Genomic DNA, 15,941 nt, shown 5'->3' on the forward strand with positions numbered 1-15,941 from the left:
GAATAACTAAAATTGGTCAGACAACCAATTTTCGCTACTTATCTAGTGTTTGTAATGTGCACAGTGCACACTACATACATTACACCTAGTTGTATTTATCGGTTTATGTATAAAAAATATTTGCAACATATCTGGAATTTATTTGATCTTGTGATCTTGATCTTGATCTGGGATTTGATCTTGATCTTGATCTGGGATTTGATCTTGATCTGAGATTTGATCTTGATCTTTTATCTTTAGTATTCGGCAGATTTATCTTTATCTTGATCTTTATCTTGTGGGACGCAAAAATTGATCTTGATCTTTTATCTTGATCTTCGAAAACTTTGATCTTGCCCACCTCTGCAAAGAAGTAACTTTTGAATAGCCACTCCCACTACCAGCAGCGAGCCTATTCAGGTTTGGGTGGGTGTAGTCTCTTCGCAATTGAAAGGATGAGACTTCTGCTTTCCTCCGAGAAATGGTGTAAATAATGTGTGAACAACAAATGACGATCTCAATAATGCAACGCCAATTTATTGTCACAATTAACTCACTAATTATTAACACCAATTGTTCACTATAAGGACCACTGTCTCAGCAGTAAGTCTGCTCTGTTCGGACTCTAAACTACGACTCTTTCCTACCTCTTGTTAACCTTCACTCCAATCCAAGGTTAATTGTTCATTGCCTTTCTTTCTGCCAACTCACCACCACCGCGAATCAAAAATAGTGGGGCGACTTAAAACACAAAAAAAGAGAGAGATTTTCATGCATGAAAAGCTTACATTACGCAAAAGTAACTCTTTTCAGCAATTCTTCCATATTTCTTAAATTGGAATGGTTTTTTAAAATTGCCTGCTTGCTGTGTTAAATTGTGAATTGAGAGTTAGAAATTATTTATTAAATAAATCAATTTTATTCGACAGCTGAGGATGCCGGGCAAACTTTTCATATGTGAATAAATCTACCCCGCGGCCCGTATCAACCCACCCCTCAACTCGTTATCCCGCATCTCGCTAATTCTACCCCGCCACCCCCATAAATTGCTTCCACACCCCCTGAAAGTGGGAGTGGTCAGGGGAAAAGTGAAATTTTTGGAGAAAAATGAGATTTGTGCTGATATCATGTGCTGCAAACCTCATATTGTTCAAAATTTTAAGTAGAATTATCGGGTTCTCGTTTAGTTATTGAAGCGAGCAGACGTGTTTATTCTGAGCTCTCATTAACTTGAGTTTTTCACTACGTAAAAGTACAAGTCATACTAATAAAGTTATATCATTATAAAGCTAAATTCATCGCGATTACCCCCACATAAGAATTTCTGCTGTAAATTCATACCACTTCGAAAAATGGGGAAAAATCAGAAATATTCACTTGTGCATAAGCCCCCAACGAATAATATAAGTAAAAACGCCCACAAAATTCAGCTACTTGACAATGTGCAACTCGATCTACAAGAATTTGCACAATCAGCGAAAGAGAAACTCGAGTTCTTATCAAGTAGTTTTGTTAATCACGCAGAAGAATTGAGCCACATAAAGAAGCAAGTGTTCAACTTTAAGAGTGAACTGGACAGATTCATAAATAAGTTTATCGGATTGGAGCAGCAAGTGAGGAAGAATGCAGAAACGATTCTTCGCTATGAAACCAAACCAAATGCAAATTGTGATCGACAATGCAACATCATAATTCATGGATATGAATATTATTCTGCCAAAACTGCAATGGAGGAGACGACAGATTTTCTTTCCAATTGTTTGAAAGTGGATATCACTGTTAAAGATATCTGTCCGTTGTCCAACGGTAAATCGGTGCTGGTGAAATTGGCATCAACCAAGCAAAACAATATGGTGTTTAGAAACTGCCACAAGTTAAGAGCCATCCCTGCCAAAATCTCAATTGTGGAGGACCTAAGTAAAGGGGAACGTGCAAAGAAGAGACGACAAATACCAGAATTCCTTGAGCAAAAGAAACTTGGAAACAAAGTCTACTTCCGAGGCGCCGACCTTCTCGTCAATGGGACTCAAGTCACCGAAGAAATTAGAATCTCACCCTATCATGACGTCAGCCATTCAGTCACAGCCCAAACTAAACCTACGGAGAAGACAGAGAAATTGGACCACGCCAAGTGTGGACAGCCCCCTGTAGAAAAAGACGCTCAACCCGAAAAAGACGATCAACCCGATACACATTACCTGGAAGGACCACATCTCAAAGACGTTAAACGAAGCCCAAAATTATCCCAACCAATTTCGAATGACGGCGTAGCCTACATACTTTCAATTATGGATGCCAACATGAAATCACTGATGAGGGAAATAGATGCTTGCCTAGTGAAAATGGATAATTTCAGAATTGGAGTTTCATGATTTTCTTATGAGGACTTGAAAAATGGAGATTTGCTATGTGTAGTATTTAATGGTTTGATTTTTGCAGTTATTGTCATGCGAATTAGCATAATCGGTTGATATTGTGAATAATATTGCAATTTAATTTGGAATTATGAATTTAATTTTGAGGGTCTGCAGTTAAATGACTTGACATTAGTATCGTTCATGGAGCAAATACTGACTGTTTACTTTTTACGTTTATAAATTATGCCGTAGTATTTAATGGTTTGATTTTAGTAATCCACCACTTTGAGTTATTTAATTTGATCAAATGAATTCGTTCGTATTGACCTAATTAGTTGAGATGGAATTGTGAATAATAATGCTCTTATTCTACGTTTATAAATTTGATACTTAATTATGTCTGATGGTTATCTATTTGATTTTAGTGCTTGAATCCTGCAAACAATGACGTTAATTTTTAATTGAGTTTTTCGTACAATATTACTGTGTTTTAATCAAGTTGTCTTATTCTTGTTGTAATGCAAATGTTTAAGAATCTGTATTTTAACATACACAAACCTTATTTAGTAGAATGTTATTAAGCGAGAACCCCCAGGATAATTTTGCAAGGAAATAATTGTCATGGTAGTATTATTGATTTGTTATTTAATTCTTTACGATGTAATCTAACGTGTAATTCTATGGGCCATGAGCCTTGTAAAAATTGTCATGAATAAATTATTATTATTATTATATTATATTATTAGGTAGAATTATCAGGTCGTATGGATAACATTATTGAAGCAGTGTGTGCAAAAACGCAGCCTTTTTGCTATTTTCCATGCCTTTTTGCCTATTTGCCTGTGTCGTGTCTTTTTGCTCGATTTTTGACGATTGAAACCGATTTCTTGTCGTTAGAACGCATTAAAGAAATTATAGAATATATTTAATGTTTTTAAAATTGTATTGGAGGCTTTCATCAATGCTTCAAGTTTGTTGAATACTTTTCGTTAAGGGTTGTTTCTACAATGTCATCAGCTTAGTTAATCAAATTTTTGGCTAAAGGTCATATTTGCGAAAAGTATATAAAACGCAAGGAATAACTTTCATTTTAATTTTATCCCAGGGTTTTCATCTCATCTCGCCCCAATTAGAAAAAGGGCAAAAAGGCACCTATTTTTGTGGGGCAAAAAAGCACTGCCTGCCTTTTTGCTGTGCACACCTGTTTTGAAGTGATTTATTCACAAGCTTCCAGGGTTCAACTGCCCCCTTCTACAGGTGTAAAAGTGTACAGGAAAATTATATTTCATGCTAGATAATATTTTGCCTTGGCCTTGCTTTTTAGCGTGTTGCGGGGGTGTGGGATAGCTTGATGCGGGATAGCTTTATTCACATTTTGAGAAAATGATGCCTGGGAGACAAAGTGCTGATGAAGGCGGCAGAAATACATTCACTCACATCTGCTATTTACTATCATGCTACTTTGTACTTGTTGCAAAAAAATCTTTGCTAAATACTTACAAGTGACAAGTTAGATTAATTCAGTTATCCGTTCCTCTTATCATTATTATCCAGAAGGAGGAGGAATTTGAGTAAGTTATTATATACATATTTATAATGGGGTTTGTAGAAGAATAATTCGTAATTAAATACTTATGATAAATTACACATATAAGTTATTAAAAATTTGACACATTTCCAATTAATTAGTAACTGATAATTAGAAGGAAAATATTTCGTCTAATTAATTGGTATATAATATTGGTATATTGGTATAACGCAGGTTGCTAATTAAGCCGATTAATTGGTGATTTCTAGTAATTTTATTATTAATTATTAATTAAAACTAACTTCGGTAGTACCAGTTAACGTTAACTAGTAAGTACTAATTAGTTTAAACTTGCCATTTAGTTATAATTAGTTAGAATCACTAATCAATTAGAAAGCCCTGAAAATGTGATGTTTTTTTCTATATTTTAAGAATAACTGTTCTGTTTCCAGGTAGGAAGTCCGATGTCTCTATCTTATTCTAACAATGAAGTCGGCGTCTCCCAATCTAGGCCTGCTATTCTAATTCCAAATGTAATAATAAATATTTCTTACTCACTCATGTTGCAAAGACTCGTTTATAATTTCACCCCTTTTCCCAAGGTGATTTCTTCCCTGTGCAAATTCCTGTCGGTTAAGGACATTAAGGAATGTCGATTAGTGAGCCAGGTCTGGAATCAGAGTGCCACCCCCGTTCTCAAGGCCAGGACACGGATGGATATTGAACTATGCCAAGACAACGGATGGGGTGGAATCATCGAAAAATTGAAATTCTCTCCGGTCCATGTCTCTCTGGAGGTTAAAGATGAATCAATCCCTTCCCCGGATCCTGAAGTCCCCTTTCCGCTCATGGAAAATCTAAAATCTCTTTGGCTCAACTGTGAAGGAGGGAACCAACCAGGGAAGGACTTTTGTCACAAAATCATCCTCACGTCAGCCCCCATCCTGCAGGAATTAGAGTTGGAATGCTCCAATGATCCGGATGTCCCTGCATTACAGCCGGGCACGCTTTTCCCAAAGCTGAAGGACCTCGGGATCTCTTACTGGTGGGAGTTGGAGGATGACGCGGCAGAAAAAGTTGCGCAAATTATTACCGCCTGCCCAGCATTGGAATGTCTGCGGACATACTACAGCTATTTGGATGGATTTGGGAGGATGAAGTTGTTACAAAAGTTACCTCCGTAAGTATGTACTTATTTAAGTATAGTCGAATTTCTATAGCCGGTCACCTCATTTGCATAATTTGACGCATTCACCAGAGACATAGTTTATTCAACACGGAAAGCCCGTACCTCCGAAAATGGGCATAGTGAGATTTATGCAAATGAGGTGACACGCCTAAATGCGAGGATAGTACATATGCAGCTAGATAAATATGAAGAAGCGGATTAACCTCCTTGTTACCAGTTATTTCTCGGGAATATTCCGTTGCGTACCTTATACACATTTGTGTAACGATTTAACGATTTTTATCACTTCACTACCAATCCATTTTTCGTAATATTATGTACTTTGCCTACCAATTAAACATATTTGTGTAGCAAAATTATTTCCATTAGGGGATTCGGGGATTTTAAACATTCTGGTAGTCTGGGTATCTATCAAGTTGTAAAACCTAAAATTACCAAAAAATATTTTGGTATCTAAGAAAAATAATTTTGCTACACAAATGTGTGTACTTGGTAGGCAAAGTAACATTTCGAAAAATAGTTTAAGGTAATCAAGTGATAAAAAATCGTTATACAAATGTGTGTAATTGGTAGCCAAGAGGGTAATTAATAATTAATACATTCTGACATTAATTAGCTACCAACATACATAATTTCAGATCATTTTCTTCCCTGACCTTGGACGGAGATCTGAACGCGGATGGGCTCGAGGTTCTGCTCAAAATTCCTTCCCCGTTGAAAAAACTTACCTTTGAGATTCAGTATGATGCCGAGCTTCAAAAAGGAGACTACCTCCAAGAAAACCTGTACAAACTGCTGCACAAACATTCCCCCACGCTGGAAAAACTTTCAATCAGTTTCCCTTCGGCCTTTGATAAGATAATGGAATGGAAATTCCCGGTATTTTCGGCAATGAAAGTCTTCCAGATACAGATGGGAATGAATAACAAGATTTCATTTCAAAGTCGCCGTGGAAAATTTGGCTGGATTGATTACCATAAGAGTTTTCCGGTCTTGGAAAGCTTGCACGTGTGCTCGGATTCAGTTTTTCCCGGTTTTTCCAGTGTGGATCAGTTTCTTCCAAAAGGTTCCGGAGGGTCGGAGTCCGTGAAAAGAGTGGAGATGGTTGTTTCCTACGATGCGAAAAGGGAGGCTAACATGGCAGCTAGGACTGATTTATATGATCGGTTGGTGAAAACGTTTCCCAACGGGAGAGATTCGGTAAGGAAATCAAGTTGATTAATACATTTTTAGAAATGGGGTTACGATTATGTATAACCAAAAAGTAAACGTATTTATGTGACTCTACCGCCGCGGGTTATGAGCTTGTCACCCACTGGTTATGTTTATTAGCTCTGGTGACAATTTCATATCAAGTCGGTGAAACTTTATAATTAGTCGGTGACAATTGTAACCACTTGGTGTCAAATTCATAACCACGGCGGTAAAGCCAGATACGTTTACTTTTTGGTTATAATCGTAACCGCATTTCTAAAAGTGTAGTAAATATGTATTAAAACAATTATTTAGAGGAAGAGGAAAACCTTTATTGATTTTTTATTAATATTTCCAGATCACAATTACTCCATTTGATAATAGAAATTTTATGTGGCGTGAATGAATACTAGAGAGTTAGTTTATTGGTATGTACGTATGTGCATATGTAACCTGTGTCATGTATAATTCAATAAAATAGGCTGGGAATAAATTGATGATTATGCAATGTATACGAACCATTCATTTATTTGTAATGGGCACCAGAGCCTGCTGTCCCGGTCTGACCTGCAAACCTGTCGCCATTTCTGGCTCTTCCCAGTAAAATGGATGCATACATAGCAAATCGAATCATGTCATTTGTGGGTGCAATGTTTAGTATTTCAAATAAAAATAAGTATATGCACTCTAACATGATAAGGGTTATACCTATTACGTGAAATCAATGCAGGTAAAACTTTTTTTGCCATTTATGTAACTCATGTTTTCCACGTGTACATATGTCCGAGTCAAACATAATTTACTGCAATTCATGAGAATCAAATACTGCGAAATGAAGTATGTACATATCCGTTTGAATGAGCTTTTTATTAGAACGAGTACATAAATCGATTTCTTTTTGTCAGAAGCAATAATGTAGAAATTCTTTGTGCACTTTTCAAGGCAAAATTTGCATGCAGATATAATTTATTCACAAAAGTTCTCATTTTAACGACTCATTTTACAGAATGGTATTTAATTAGCTTCGTAATCGTAAGAAATAACGGGCAACAGATACATCTCCCCAAAAATGCAGCACAAGAAAACATATTTTATTTATGCATACTAAGTAGTATAGTTAATATTGCATGCAAATCAGTTAAATTGTGTCTAAAATTGTACTTAAGCTTGCACGCACGTCAAAATTTTATTAAATTCTATGTCTTCAAAACCAATTGCTATATATTTCCCTTTTAAAAATGAAAATGGGCAAAAGCGCAAAAACACTCCTTTTCTTCATGACATGCTTTCCCAAGTCCCACCCGCTTATTGGCTGCTTTTTCCCCCCGCAACTCATTTATGAAAGCGTACACGACCCACATGCAGTACGCGTTGATGATAAGCCCAACAGCTCCGATACAGGCGGCACGTTCGTCAGAATAGGAGGATGACAAGCTCACAAAATAGAAGCCGGTCTCCAGAAAGAGAAAGATGGCTTGCGCGATGAGCCAGGGTCGACACTTGCCAACGATTCGCTATAAAATAAATGTAAAAAAGTACAAAAATTTCAAGGAAAAAAATTACTAATTGCAATAAATTACACTCTTAGAAATCTTGTAGAGTGATGCAGTTATTGATTTTTCGATGCTAAAGTTGCTACCACATTGTATTACATTTCTACCCGTCCGGTTAAATCTATTATCCGTATGACGATATAATTGTGTAATACCAAGCGGTAGCAACTTTATTACCGAGAAATAGGAATTTGCGTGACTACATCAGATTGCGAAAAATGTTATTTTTTTAATAGCGTGGCGTGTACGGTATTTCGTATCAATTTTTATACTGGATTTCTAAGAGTGCAATCTTACCTTTGACGCCCCGTGGAACAAAATGATGGACAAGACCAGGTTGACGAGTCCCTTCAGAATGACGTAAGTGCTGACCATGATTAAGATTTCACCTGCAAATTGAGTCTCGATTTTAGCGAGTTGTATTTTTATAAAATTCAAAATTTGCAAAATTTAAAAATTCCACATATTTTTTTCGTACCGATAAGGTTCACCAGTTTAATCGTACTCTGTTTCAAGTCTTCCACGGCTTGGATCATGGCGGATTTGTTGACAGAATTGAAACGGTCTGAGGGATGGGTTGAGGTCGGGTCAAATTGAGAATCCGACGTGGTTGTCGCTATCCCCCCGGCCGTGGTTCCGTTGGGGGCAGTTGGATCGGCGTGTGTGAGACGATCACCAGTAATGAGAATACTGACGCCAGCGTAAAGTGAAGCTGATACCATAATCTGACGAATAGTTAAATAACCTCAATTAAAAAATGTTGGGATTGTACATAGATTGTAACTTTAAAAATAATATATGTAAAAAAAATAATAGTATGGATTGTTTTTCTCCGTACAATTTGCAAAATTGCGACAACTTTCGTCCAAGTCTGCAGTGAACCACAGAAGCAGTTAAGAACCCCCATTTTCTTGGAAATATTTTAAAGAGAAATTTGGAAATGATTTGTCCACTCAAGTAGGCAGTGGGTTAAGGAATGAAAACTTTTAAGAAAAATGTAACACTTAAAGGACAGAATTTTTATTAAGTAGCGTCAGCTACTTATTGTGATCACTTTGTCCGCCTGTGTGTCTGTCCGTCCGTCCGTCCGTAAGCAGGATATCTTTAGAATGCCTCAACACAATCAAAAGCGGTTTTCGACATTGTACTTCTAATTTTTAGTTCTCGGTCGAGTTCGAAAATGGGGTCAATCGGACCACCCCCACAGCGCCAGGGGGTGTGGTCCAAAGTTAAGTTCACGTTAATTTTCATATGGGGTATCATTTTAAAGGAAATTTGACCGCGATTTCTAGGACGTTAATATTTTTGACCTCATGACCTTGTGGACGAGGTCACAGGTCAAAAAAAACTTAATTTTCATTTGGGGTGTCATTTTAAAGGAAATTCCACCGCGAATTTGAAGACGCTAATATTTTTGACCTCATGAGAGTTAGGACGAGGTCATATACGGAAACGCTAAAGGAAACTTGAATCGCTCTGACGCTACTTATTTACATTCGTTTGGAGGGTTTATTAGAATCCAGCATCATTCGTCGATAAACTGTACGAGGATGACTAATCCGAAGACATATTTACATCAATGCATTTTGTAAGTAAATATGTGTACATGTACCCTGTGAGTGTCAAATATGCATAGGGGCCATGCACAAAGCATGTGATCGATTTTCTGAGAATTCTAACCTCTTCTCCTATGGTAAATATGTATATAAATATGTATGTACATATGCCCCATGTTATATTTAACATGGCCAGGATAAGATGACCTACTCCCACTCAAATCGATCACATGCTACTTGCACAGCCCATTTGGATATATGAAATGTAGCCTAAATATTAGACCTTTATTAAATATGTACATACATATTTATGTATCTATGCGTACACATTAGATCATGATGGTTCTTATCACGTTAGCATGACTCATTGTCCATGGAACAAGGTGGAAGATTGACACTACCAAAATGTGCTACGGTATGTATTTTATAATTAGAACTTTTTTCTTGATTTTTTTGGTAGATAGGTTAAGTGGCCGACCTTCTAATGCCAAATACATTGGAAATGGATATTGTCACCAAATTGTCAGTTGTCGACCGATTCTCAAAGTTTCGAAACTTTGAAGGTTTCTACGAAATATATATTTTCAGAATTTTCAAATACGACCACACCCCCTTGAAATGAGGGTCACAAGTTAAAAAACTGTGTAAAATACAATTTAGTAATGCAATTAAGTTTCAAAGCGCAAAATTCTAATTGCATGGCGAAAAGATAAACCGACACCCAGGTCACCCTCCACAAGATTCAAGTGGTCATATGCCCCACCCAAGTGGGTGTGGCTCTTGGAGACTTCTCGATTTTCTTGAAAACATGGGTTGTGATATGGCATTCTTTTCAGCTCGTCGAGGAGATTCCGATGAACTCATTACAATTCATAAACCACACCCCCAGTGGGTGTGGTTCTCAGGAAATTTTCACTTGTAACAAAACCACGTCATGTGATATGTCATTTTTCTCAGCTCGGCGAGGAGAACACGATGAAAAAATTAAATTTGAGAAACCACACCCCCAGTGGGTGTGGTTCTTAGCAAATATTCAATTTTAACGAAACCGTTGTATGTGATATGTCGTTTTTCTCCGGATGATGGGGAGAACACGATGCAAAAATTAAATTTGAGAAATCACACCCCCAGTGGGTGTGGTTCTTAGCAAATATTCAATTTTAACGAAACGATTTTTATGAGCCAGTGAGTAAAATTCCGACCATGCATTGGAAATTTTTCGAGCCACTCCCACTCACGAGGTGGTTATCGGAGGCATTGTATTTAATTCAAATTACACGAAACACGGGGGTAAATCATTGGGGTAAATCATTTACCCCAATTTTTGATATGTTGCAGATATTTTGTAGTAGATCAATACTTAAATCACCCTAAAAGTCGAAATCGACACGCGTGACCTTTTTTCGGGGGTCGAAAGGTCGCGATGTCAAGGGTCACCGACCTCAATAAATGGGGTATCGTTGGAAAGGTCTTGACGAGTGGATTCCGAAAATATATACTTTGTGGGGTCTGGGACCACCCCCTGCAAGTCTGGAGGGTAAAGAACGAAAATCTGCAGTTGTCCAGAATTTAACATGGCAGTGGATTGGGAGCTAACACGGAAGCACAAATGGGAACAACTCAAAAATATTCTCCTGTCTCTAGTTTTGCAAGGGGAGGTCCTAGACCCCATAAAGTATATATTTTCGGAATCCACTCGTCAAGGCCTTTCCAACGGTACCCCATTTATTGAGGTCGGTGACCTTTGACATCGCGACCTTTCGACCCCCGAAAAAAGGTCACGCGTGTCGATTTCGACTTTTAGGGTGATTTAAGTATTGATCTACTACAAAATATCTGCAACATATCAAAAATTGGGGTAAATCCAACCGACGAACATTTCGCCATACTTTTTGCGTCACAACTAAAAACCAATTTTTCGAAATTAAAATTTTGGACTTTAAAGTTCGAATTTCGACTCAATTCGAAGAACGCACCAAGGTATTGATCCAAGGAGTGTAGAAGAAAAATTTAGTGCAATTCTATCAACCCGTTCGTGAGATAAGTTGTGCCCTGTGTCATCACTTTACAATCGCAAAAGTCTCATAACCCCCCAGGGAAAATTTTGGCGCCTAAAATATTTTGCAATTTTTTTTCTTTTTATAAGGTGAACATAATAAAATAGTTTAATTTCACTTTTGAAATACTCGTTGGATGTCTTTGTCGAATCCTATAATTCTTACTCTTCAGTAAGTTAAAGGTAATGGATAGATGAATGTGTGCACATATGTACGCAAATATGTACATATGAAATACAATTTGTTAAACTATACATACGTAGTGAAGTAAGGGAGTGAGTTTCACATCTTTTACCAAAAATAAAATATGAACCTCTACTAACCTGGCAATTTTAGTCGAACTAGTAATCTTTCATATGAAATTAAAATTAGTATCAAATACCAGTTTTAAGCAACGCCATAACTAATTTCCTGAAAAACAAGGGCCACCTGGGCAGAATTGTGAGCAATTTGTGAGATAATTGTCTCATGTTTCTCCCCATTATGCTTAAAAGGTCAACCTGCTGCAAAAGCCGAATATGCACTAATTATCTGTACGTATGTACATATATGTATGCATATACGTTCGGTATATACATACGTATGAACATCTGACTCATGGAAGCAGTTAAATTTGTACATATCAAAGTACGTATGTGCATACATATGTATAAATCTAAGTATCAATTTAATGCACCAAAATTCCAACTGATGTACATTTTTAGAATACTACACAATTAGTTATTTATTCCTTCTCCGAAGTGTAAGTATTACTTTATTTGACCTAGAAATTTTAAAGTTTCAAATGAAAGATAAATAAAGTCACCTAAAACTAAACAATTTATCTATGTGCAGTGTGCAGGGTCTAATAAATGGTTAATAAATATTGAGAGTGTTTCCGTAAAAAGTTAACGATGGAATTCTTAGAAAAGTTCCCGAACTTGTAGGATAAGCATAATTTAAGGAAACACTCGAAGCAGACATCGGTCTCCTCGTCTCCACAGTCCGTCCAGTTCTCAGGTCAATTGTAATGATTACCATTTAAAATGGACTCACAATATTGCCACATCCCGAAGAAAAAGTGCTCTTTAAAGCGTAAAAAACCCACGAAAAATGGCCAGAGTGAAACGTTATATGCTTGCACTTACCAAAATTGTGTCAAGTACTTCAAGATAAAAAAGGAACTAAACCGCCACCTGAAACGGATACACCCGCCCGGCCCGAGACTCTGTAACTTTAAGTGTGACATCTGCCAGAAGGGTTTTTACACCGGTTATGAACTAGACGCTCATCAGAATCGTACCCATTCAACCCTGAAACCATTTGGGTGTACCGAGTGCGAAAGATCTTTCAAGGTATGTACATAAACGCAATTAAAAAAGATAGTTCACTTACGAATGCAATTCCTGAATTAATTATAATATTAATTTTATGATTATGTAGAGTAAGCTCGGGTTGAAGGTGCATATCTCGTCGCATAAGGGCGAGAACTCCTACGCCTGTCCACACTGTCCCAAAGTACTGTCGACTCTCTCAAACTGGCGACGTGAGTGGAATTATTATTTTGGTTAATTAACTAGTACTATTTATTTACTAATTATGCACTCTAAATAAAGTTGTACAAAATTTAGTCAAGGGGCTTGACTCAAGTACAATAGAGGATCGATGTCTCGATTGTGTAAAATTTGTCTCTCGATTTCTGAAATTCTACCCAACTGTTTCGTAATCCTCTATTTTACTCAACTTGAATAAATTTTACACAACTTTATTTAGAGTACAATAAATAAATAAGTAATTTGCATGCATACACACATATTTATGTATGTAGGCCACACGTATATCCACACAAAGTCGGACAATACCCGCAAAAAGTTGTCCTGTCCTCATCACGACTGTTCCGCCAAGTTCGAGTATCCTTTCGAGCTAAAACGTCATATTTCCCGCGTTCATGGTATCGTAGAACGTTCGCGAGACCATAAATGCTCCACGTGCTCGGCAGCATTCTTTGACAAATATAAACTCCGCAGACACCAAGACATCCATACCCGCGACCCTGCAACGAACCTCTTCGTCTGCTACTTTTGTCCGAAAAGGAAACCCGAACTGTGCCAGCTGGTGGGTCATATGAGAACCCACACTCGGGAAAAACCCCACCGTTGCCCCTTATGCAAGGGAGCCTTCACTTTTGGTGGGAACTTAAGGCGGCACATTTTCACCCACACGAAGGAAAAGCCGTTCCCCTGTAGCGTCTGCGAGATGGGGTTCAGCAGCCGCCAAGCGCTTCGAGCCCACGTGGCCACCCATACTGGGGAAAAGCGGTTCTTTTGTAAAATGTGTGACTATGCGAGTTTCCACAGGATATCATTAATGACTCATGTGCAACGGATTCACTACAGATTGAAGGAATTCCAGTGTCACGTATGCCCCAAGAGGCTGTTTAGCAAGCCAGAGTTGCGGCTGCATGTAAAAGGACACTTTAACGGAGTTGTAAGAAGGGAAGGTGCTGCTTGTTATTTATGCCAGGTACGATTTGGGGTTCGAGACTTGCAGGCACATCTGAGACGGTGCACGGGAGAGAGAAATATTCAATTTGTATGGTAGTGTCCCCACTGTTTGGTGAGAACAAAACTTAAATATGTAATACAAACAGAGTGGTTTAAATGTCGATCTAAAATGCGAATTGGAAAAATTTGTAAATTTCCATTAGTTACCGAAATTTTGTCTCGAAAATTTAACATTTTAAGAATTTTGTCATAAGTGTTTCATCATTTTGATAATAATTAATAAAGCTGCTTGCAGAAGTTATGTTAAAACTGCCAATTTTTATGACTCACTTAACTGAATTTATTTAGTTAGCATTGAATTCGGTTGTGCGGATTACGGCGTGTGTCAATATGTGACTCTACCAGATTTTAAAGCATATATATGTAAGTCAAAGTAAACTTGATAGTGTAAAGTATGTATCATACTAGACGTAAGTATGTAAGTACAATGTACATATGTTCATCTCACTTTATTGTAAGTATGCATTTATGATTCAATATATGTACACTCTTAGAAACTTGGTATTGAAAAAAACCTAACGGTATTGATACGTGACTCTACCGCCTTGGTATTAAACGGTTATACCATATTGGTATAGAACCGGTATTGAAATTATACCTTATGGTAATAATTTTAATATTAATTGGTATTAAATTTTTTACCACGTAGTATTAACTCAATACCGGATCAATACCACGCGGTAGAGTCACGTATCAATACCAACGGTTATTGATTTTTTTAAGAGTGTATTCGACTTTGACCAATTATTTTTTCATATTTATGTACATATGTAAATTACACGGAATAAAACGGTTCTTATCCTTTGCCATTGCATCATAAAAATTTCTGTGCAAACTTTCGAATACATTTGTGACCCTTCTTCTCTGGCTCGTTTTTTATCATCTCTTCCGCTTGTGTTATTTAATTTTTTTGCAGTCTCGCAATCCCTGCTTAATTTGGTTCGTCGTTTTTCGGTTTATCCGCATCTTACGAAGGGAGCAGTTCCCGGGGTCACCTTCGTCACTGATTTCTGAGGCGTTGCCGCGTTCCCGTTTAACTCTGTCGGTGTGACGAATTCGATGATATGTTTTGTCGGTTTTGTTACATAATATGTACAAACTAGTAAAAATCATTATCATATCTGTATAAAAGAAACCCAAAAAAGGAAAGCTTAGATGAGACTTAAGAAGTGCGATAAAAAGTATTTAATAAATTTCTTCTCCAGTGAAGGGTATAGAATTTTAATATTTCCAGTATCAGCGCCCCATTTTATTTTATATACTAAATTATATAAGCAACATGTTCACGTATGCATATTACTGGGGAAAGGAGTCGACTATTTGGTAAGACCTGTATATTATGTATCAACTTTAAGTATAATTGCAAGCATTCATAATTTTTTAGTGACAAAAACAATTAGCAAATGATTTTAATATGTTTCGCTACATCATATTTGAAATTTGATAGTTATTGTATATTTGTATCTATTTATATAATAGTGAATGAAATGGGGCGCTGATGCTGGAAATATTAAAATTCTATATCCTTCACTGGAGAAGAAATTTATTAAATACTTTTTATCGCACTTCTTAAGTCTCATCTAAGCTTTCCTTTTTTGGGTTTCTTTTATTTAATAGTTTTTATTCGCAATTGAAAGTAATTTATTAGTAGTAGTAGTAGTGTAAGCCAGTGTACCCTTTTATTATTCGTAATTATCACTTTTCTGAGTGCTGGGCCTTAGCAACTAAACTTGGTGGTGGTGGGGGAGGCAATATTTTGACCACCATCAAAACTTTCTCAGTTTTAAACTGATTTTCGGGATTTTAATTTTGTATTTTTATAAAAAATATGTATCAACTTTTTGCTCATTTACATTTAGCATGAAGGCCTTCATTTTCTTATAATCTCAATAAAACACATTTTCGATGGTGTTTTTCCTGCATATCTCAGTAACAGGGCACTATTCCAGCCTCCTGGTCGACAGTTCAATTCTAATTTGCCATAA

General features: G+C 36.9%; 3 protein-coding genes across 4 annotated transcripts; 2 read left to right on the forward strand and 1 right to left on the reverse strand.

Annotated features, from left to right (window-relative positions):
- The first annotated feature begins 3,716 nt into the window (after positions 1-3,716).
- LOC110861596 lies at positions 3,717-6,759 on the forward strand. Its single transcript, XM_022110726.2, has 5 exons — positions 3,717-3,907; positions 4,317-4,397; positions 4,467-5,044; positions 5,692-6,253; positions 6,606-6,759. Exons 2-5 carry the CDS (start codon positions 4,329-4,331, stop codon positions 6,651-6,653), a joined length of 1,257 nt encoding a protein of 418 aa, XP_021966418.1. The 5' UTR covers positions 3,717-3,907; positions 4,317-4,328; the 3' UTR covers positions 6,654-6,759.
- A 436-nt stretch (positions 6,760-7,195) lies between these two features.
- LOC110861591 lies at positions 7,196-12,648 on the reverse strand. 2 transcript variants are annotated; one of them, XM_035844808.1, is made up of 4 exons: positions 12,541-12,648; positions 8,279-8,525; positions 8,098-8,189; positions 7,196-7,761 (listed from the first exon to the last, which is right to left on the reverse strand). In XM_035844808.1, exons 2-4 carry the CDS (start codon positions 8,520-8,522, stop codon positions 7,480-7,482), a joined length of 618 nt encoding a protein of 205 aa, XP_035700701.1. In that variant the 5' UTR covers positions 8,523-8,525; positions 12,541-12,648; the 3' UTR covers positions 7,196-7,479. The 2 variants fall into 2 exon arrangements, with proteins under 2 accessions (XP_035700701.1, XP_021966413.1); XM_022110721.2 differs by lacking the exon at positions 12,541-12,648 and adding an exon at positions 8,639-8,793.
- LOC110861592 (zinc finger protein 728) lies at positions 12,031-14,205 on the forward strand. Its single transcript, XM_022110722.2, has 3 exons — positions 12,031-12,747; positions 12,836-12,938; positions 13,221-14,205. The coding sequence occupies exons 1-3, from the start codon at positions 12,439-12,441 to the stop codon at positions 13,991-13,993; spliced, it is 1,185 nt and encodes a 394-aa protein (XP_021966414.1). The 5' UTR covers positions 12,031-12,438; the 3' UTR covers positions 13,994-14,205.
- The last annotated feature ends 1,736 nt before the right edge of the window (positions 14,206-15,941 follow it).

This window comes from Folsomia candida, unplaced genomic scaffold (genome assembly GCF_002217175.1).
Source record: "Folsomia candida strain VU population unplaced genomic scaffold, ASM221717v1 Fcan01_Sc043, whole genome shotgun sequence".
Classification (NCBI taxonomy): domain Eukaryota; kingdom Metazoa; phylum Arthropoda; class Collembola; order Entomobryomorpha; family Isotomidae; genus Folsomia; species Folsomia candida.

What these genes read in the sequence shown, in the direction of transcription:
- LOC110861596 (XM_022110726.2), top strand. Translation starts at nt 4,329, where the DNA reads ATGTCTCTATCTTATTCTAACAATGAAGTCGGCGTCTCCCAATCTAGG. An exon ending in TTGTTACAAAAGTTACCTCC is followed by an intron (nt 5,045 to 5,691) that starts GTAAGTATGTAC and finishes ACATAATTTCAG; the next exon opens with ATCATTTTCTTCCCTGACCT. An exon ending in TTCCCAACGGGAGAGATTCG is followed by an intron (nt 6,254 to 6,605) that starts GTAAGGAAATCA and finishes TAATATTTCCAG; the next exon opens with ATCACAATTACTCCATTTGA.
- LOC110861591 (XM_022110721.2), bottom strand. Translation starts at nt 8,707, where the DNA reads ATGGGGGTTCTTAACTGCTTCTGTGGTTCACTGCAGACTTGGACGAAA. An exon ending in TAAACTGGTGAACCTTATCG is followed by an intron (nt 8,190 to 8,278) that starts GTACGAAAAAAA and finishes CTCAATTTGCAG; the next exon opens with GTGAAATCTTAATCATGGTC. An exon ending in TGTTCCACGGGGCGTCAAAG is followed by an intron (nt 7,762 to 8,097) that starts GTAAGATTGCAC and finishes TTTATTTTATAG; the next exon opens with CGAATCGTTGGCAAGTGTCG.
- LOC110861592 (XM_022110722.2), top strand. Translation starts at nt 12,439, where the DNA reads ATGGACTCACAATATTGCCACATCCCGAAGAAAAAGTGCTCTTTAAAG. An exon ending in AGTGCGAAAGATCTTTCAAG is followed by an intron (nt 12,748 to 12,835) that starts GTATGTACATAA and finishes ATGATTATGTAG; the next exon opens with AGTAAGCTCGGGTTGAAGGT. An exon ending in GACTCTCTCAAACTGGCGAC is followed by an intron (nt 12,939 to 13,220) that starts GTGAGTGGAATT and finishes TTATGTATGTAG; the next exon opens with GCCACACGTATATCCACACA.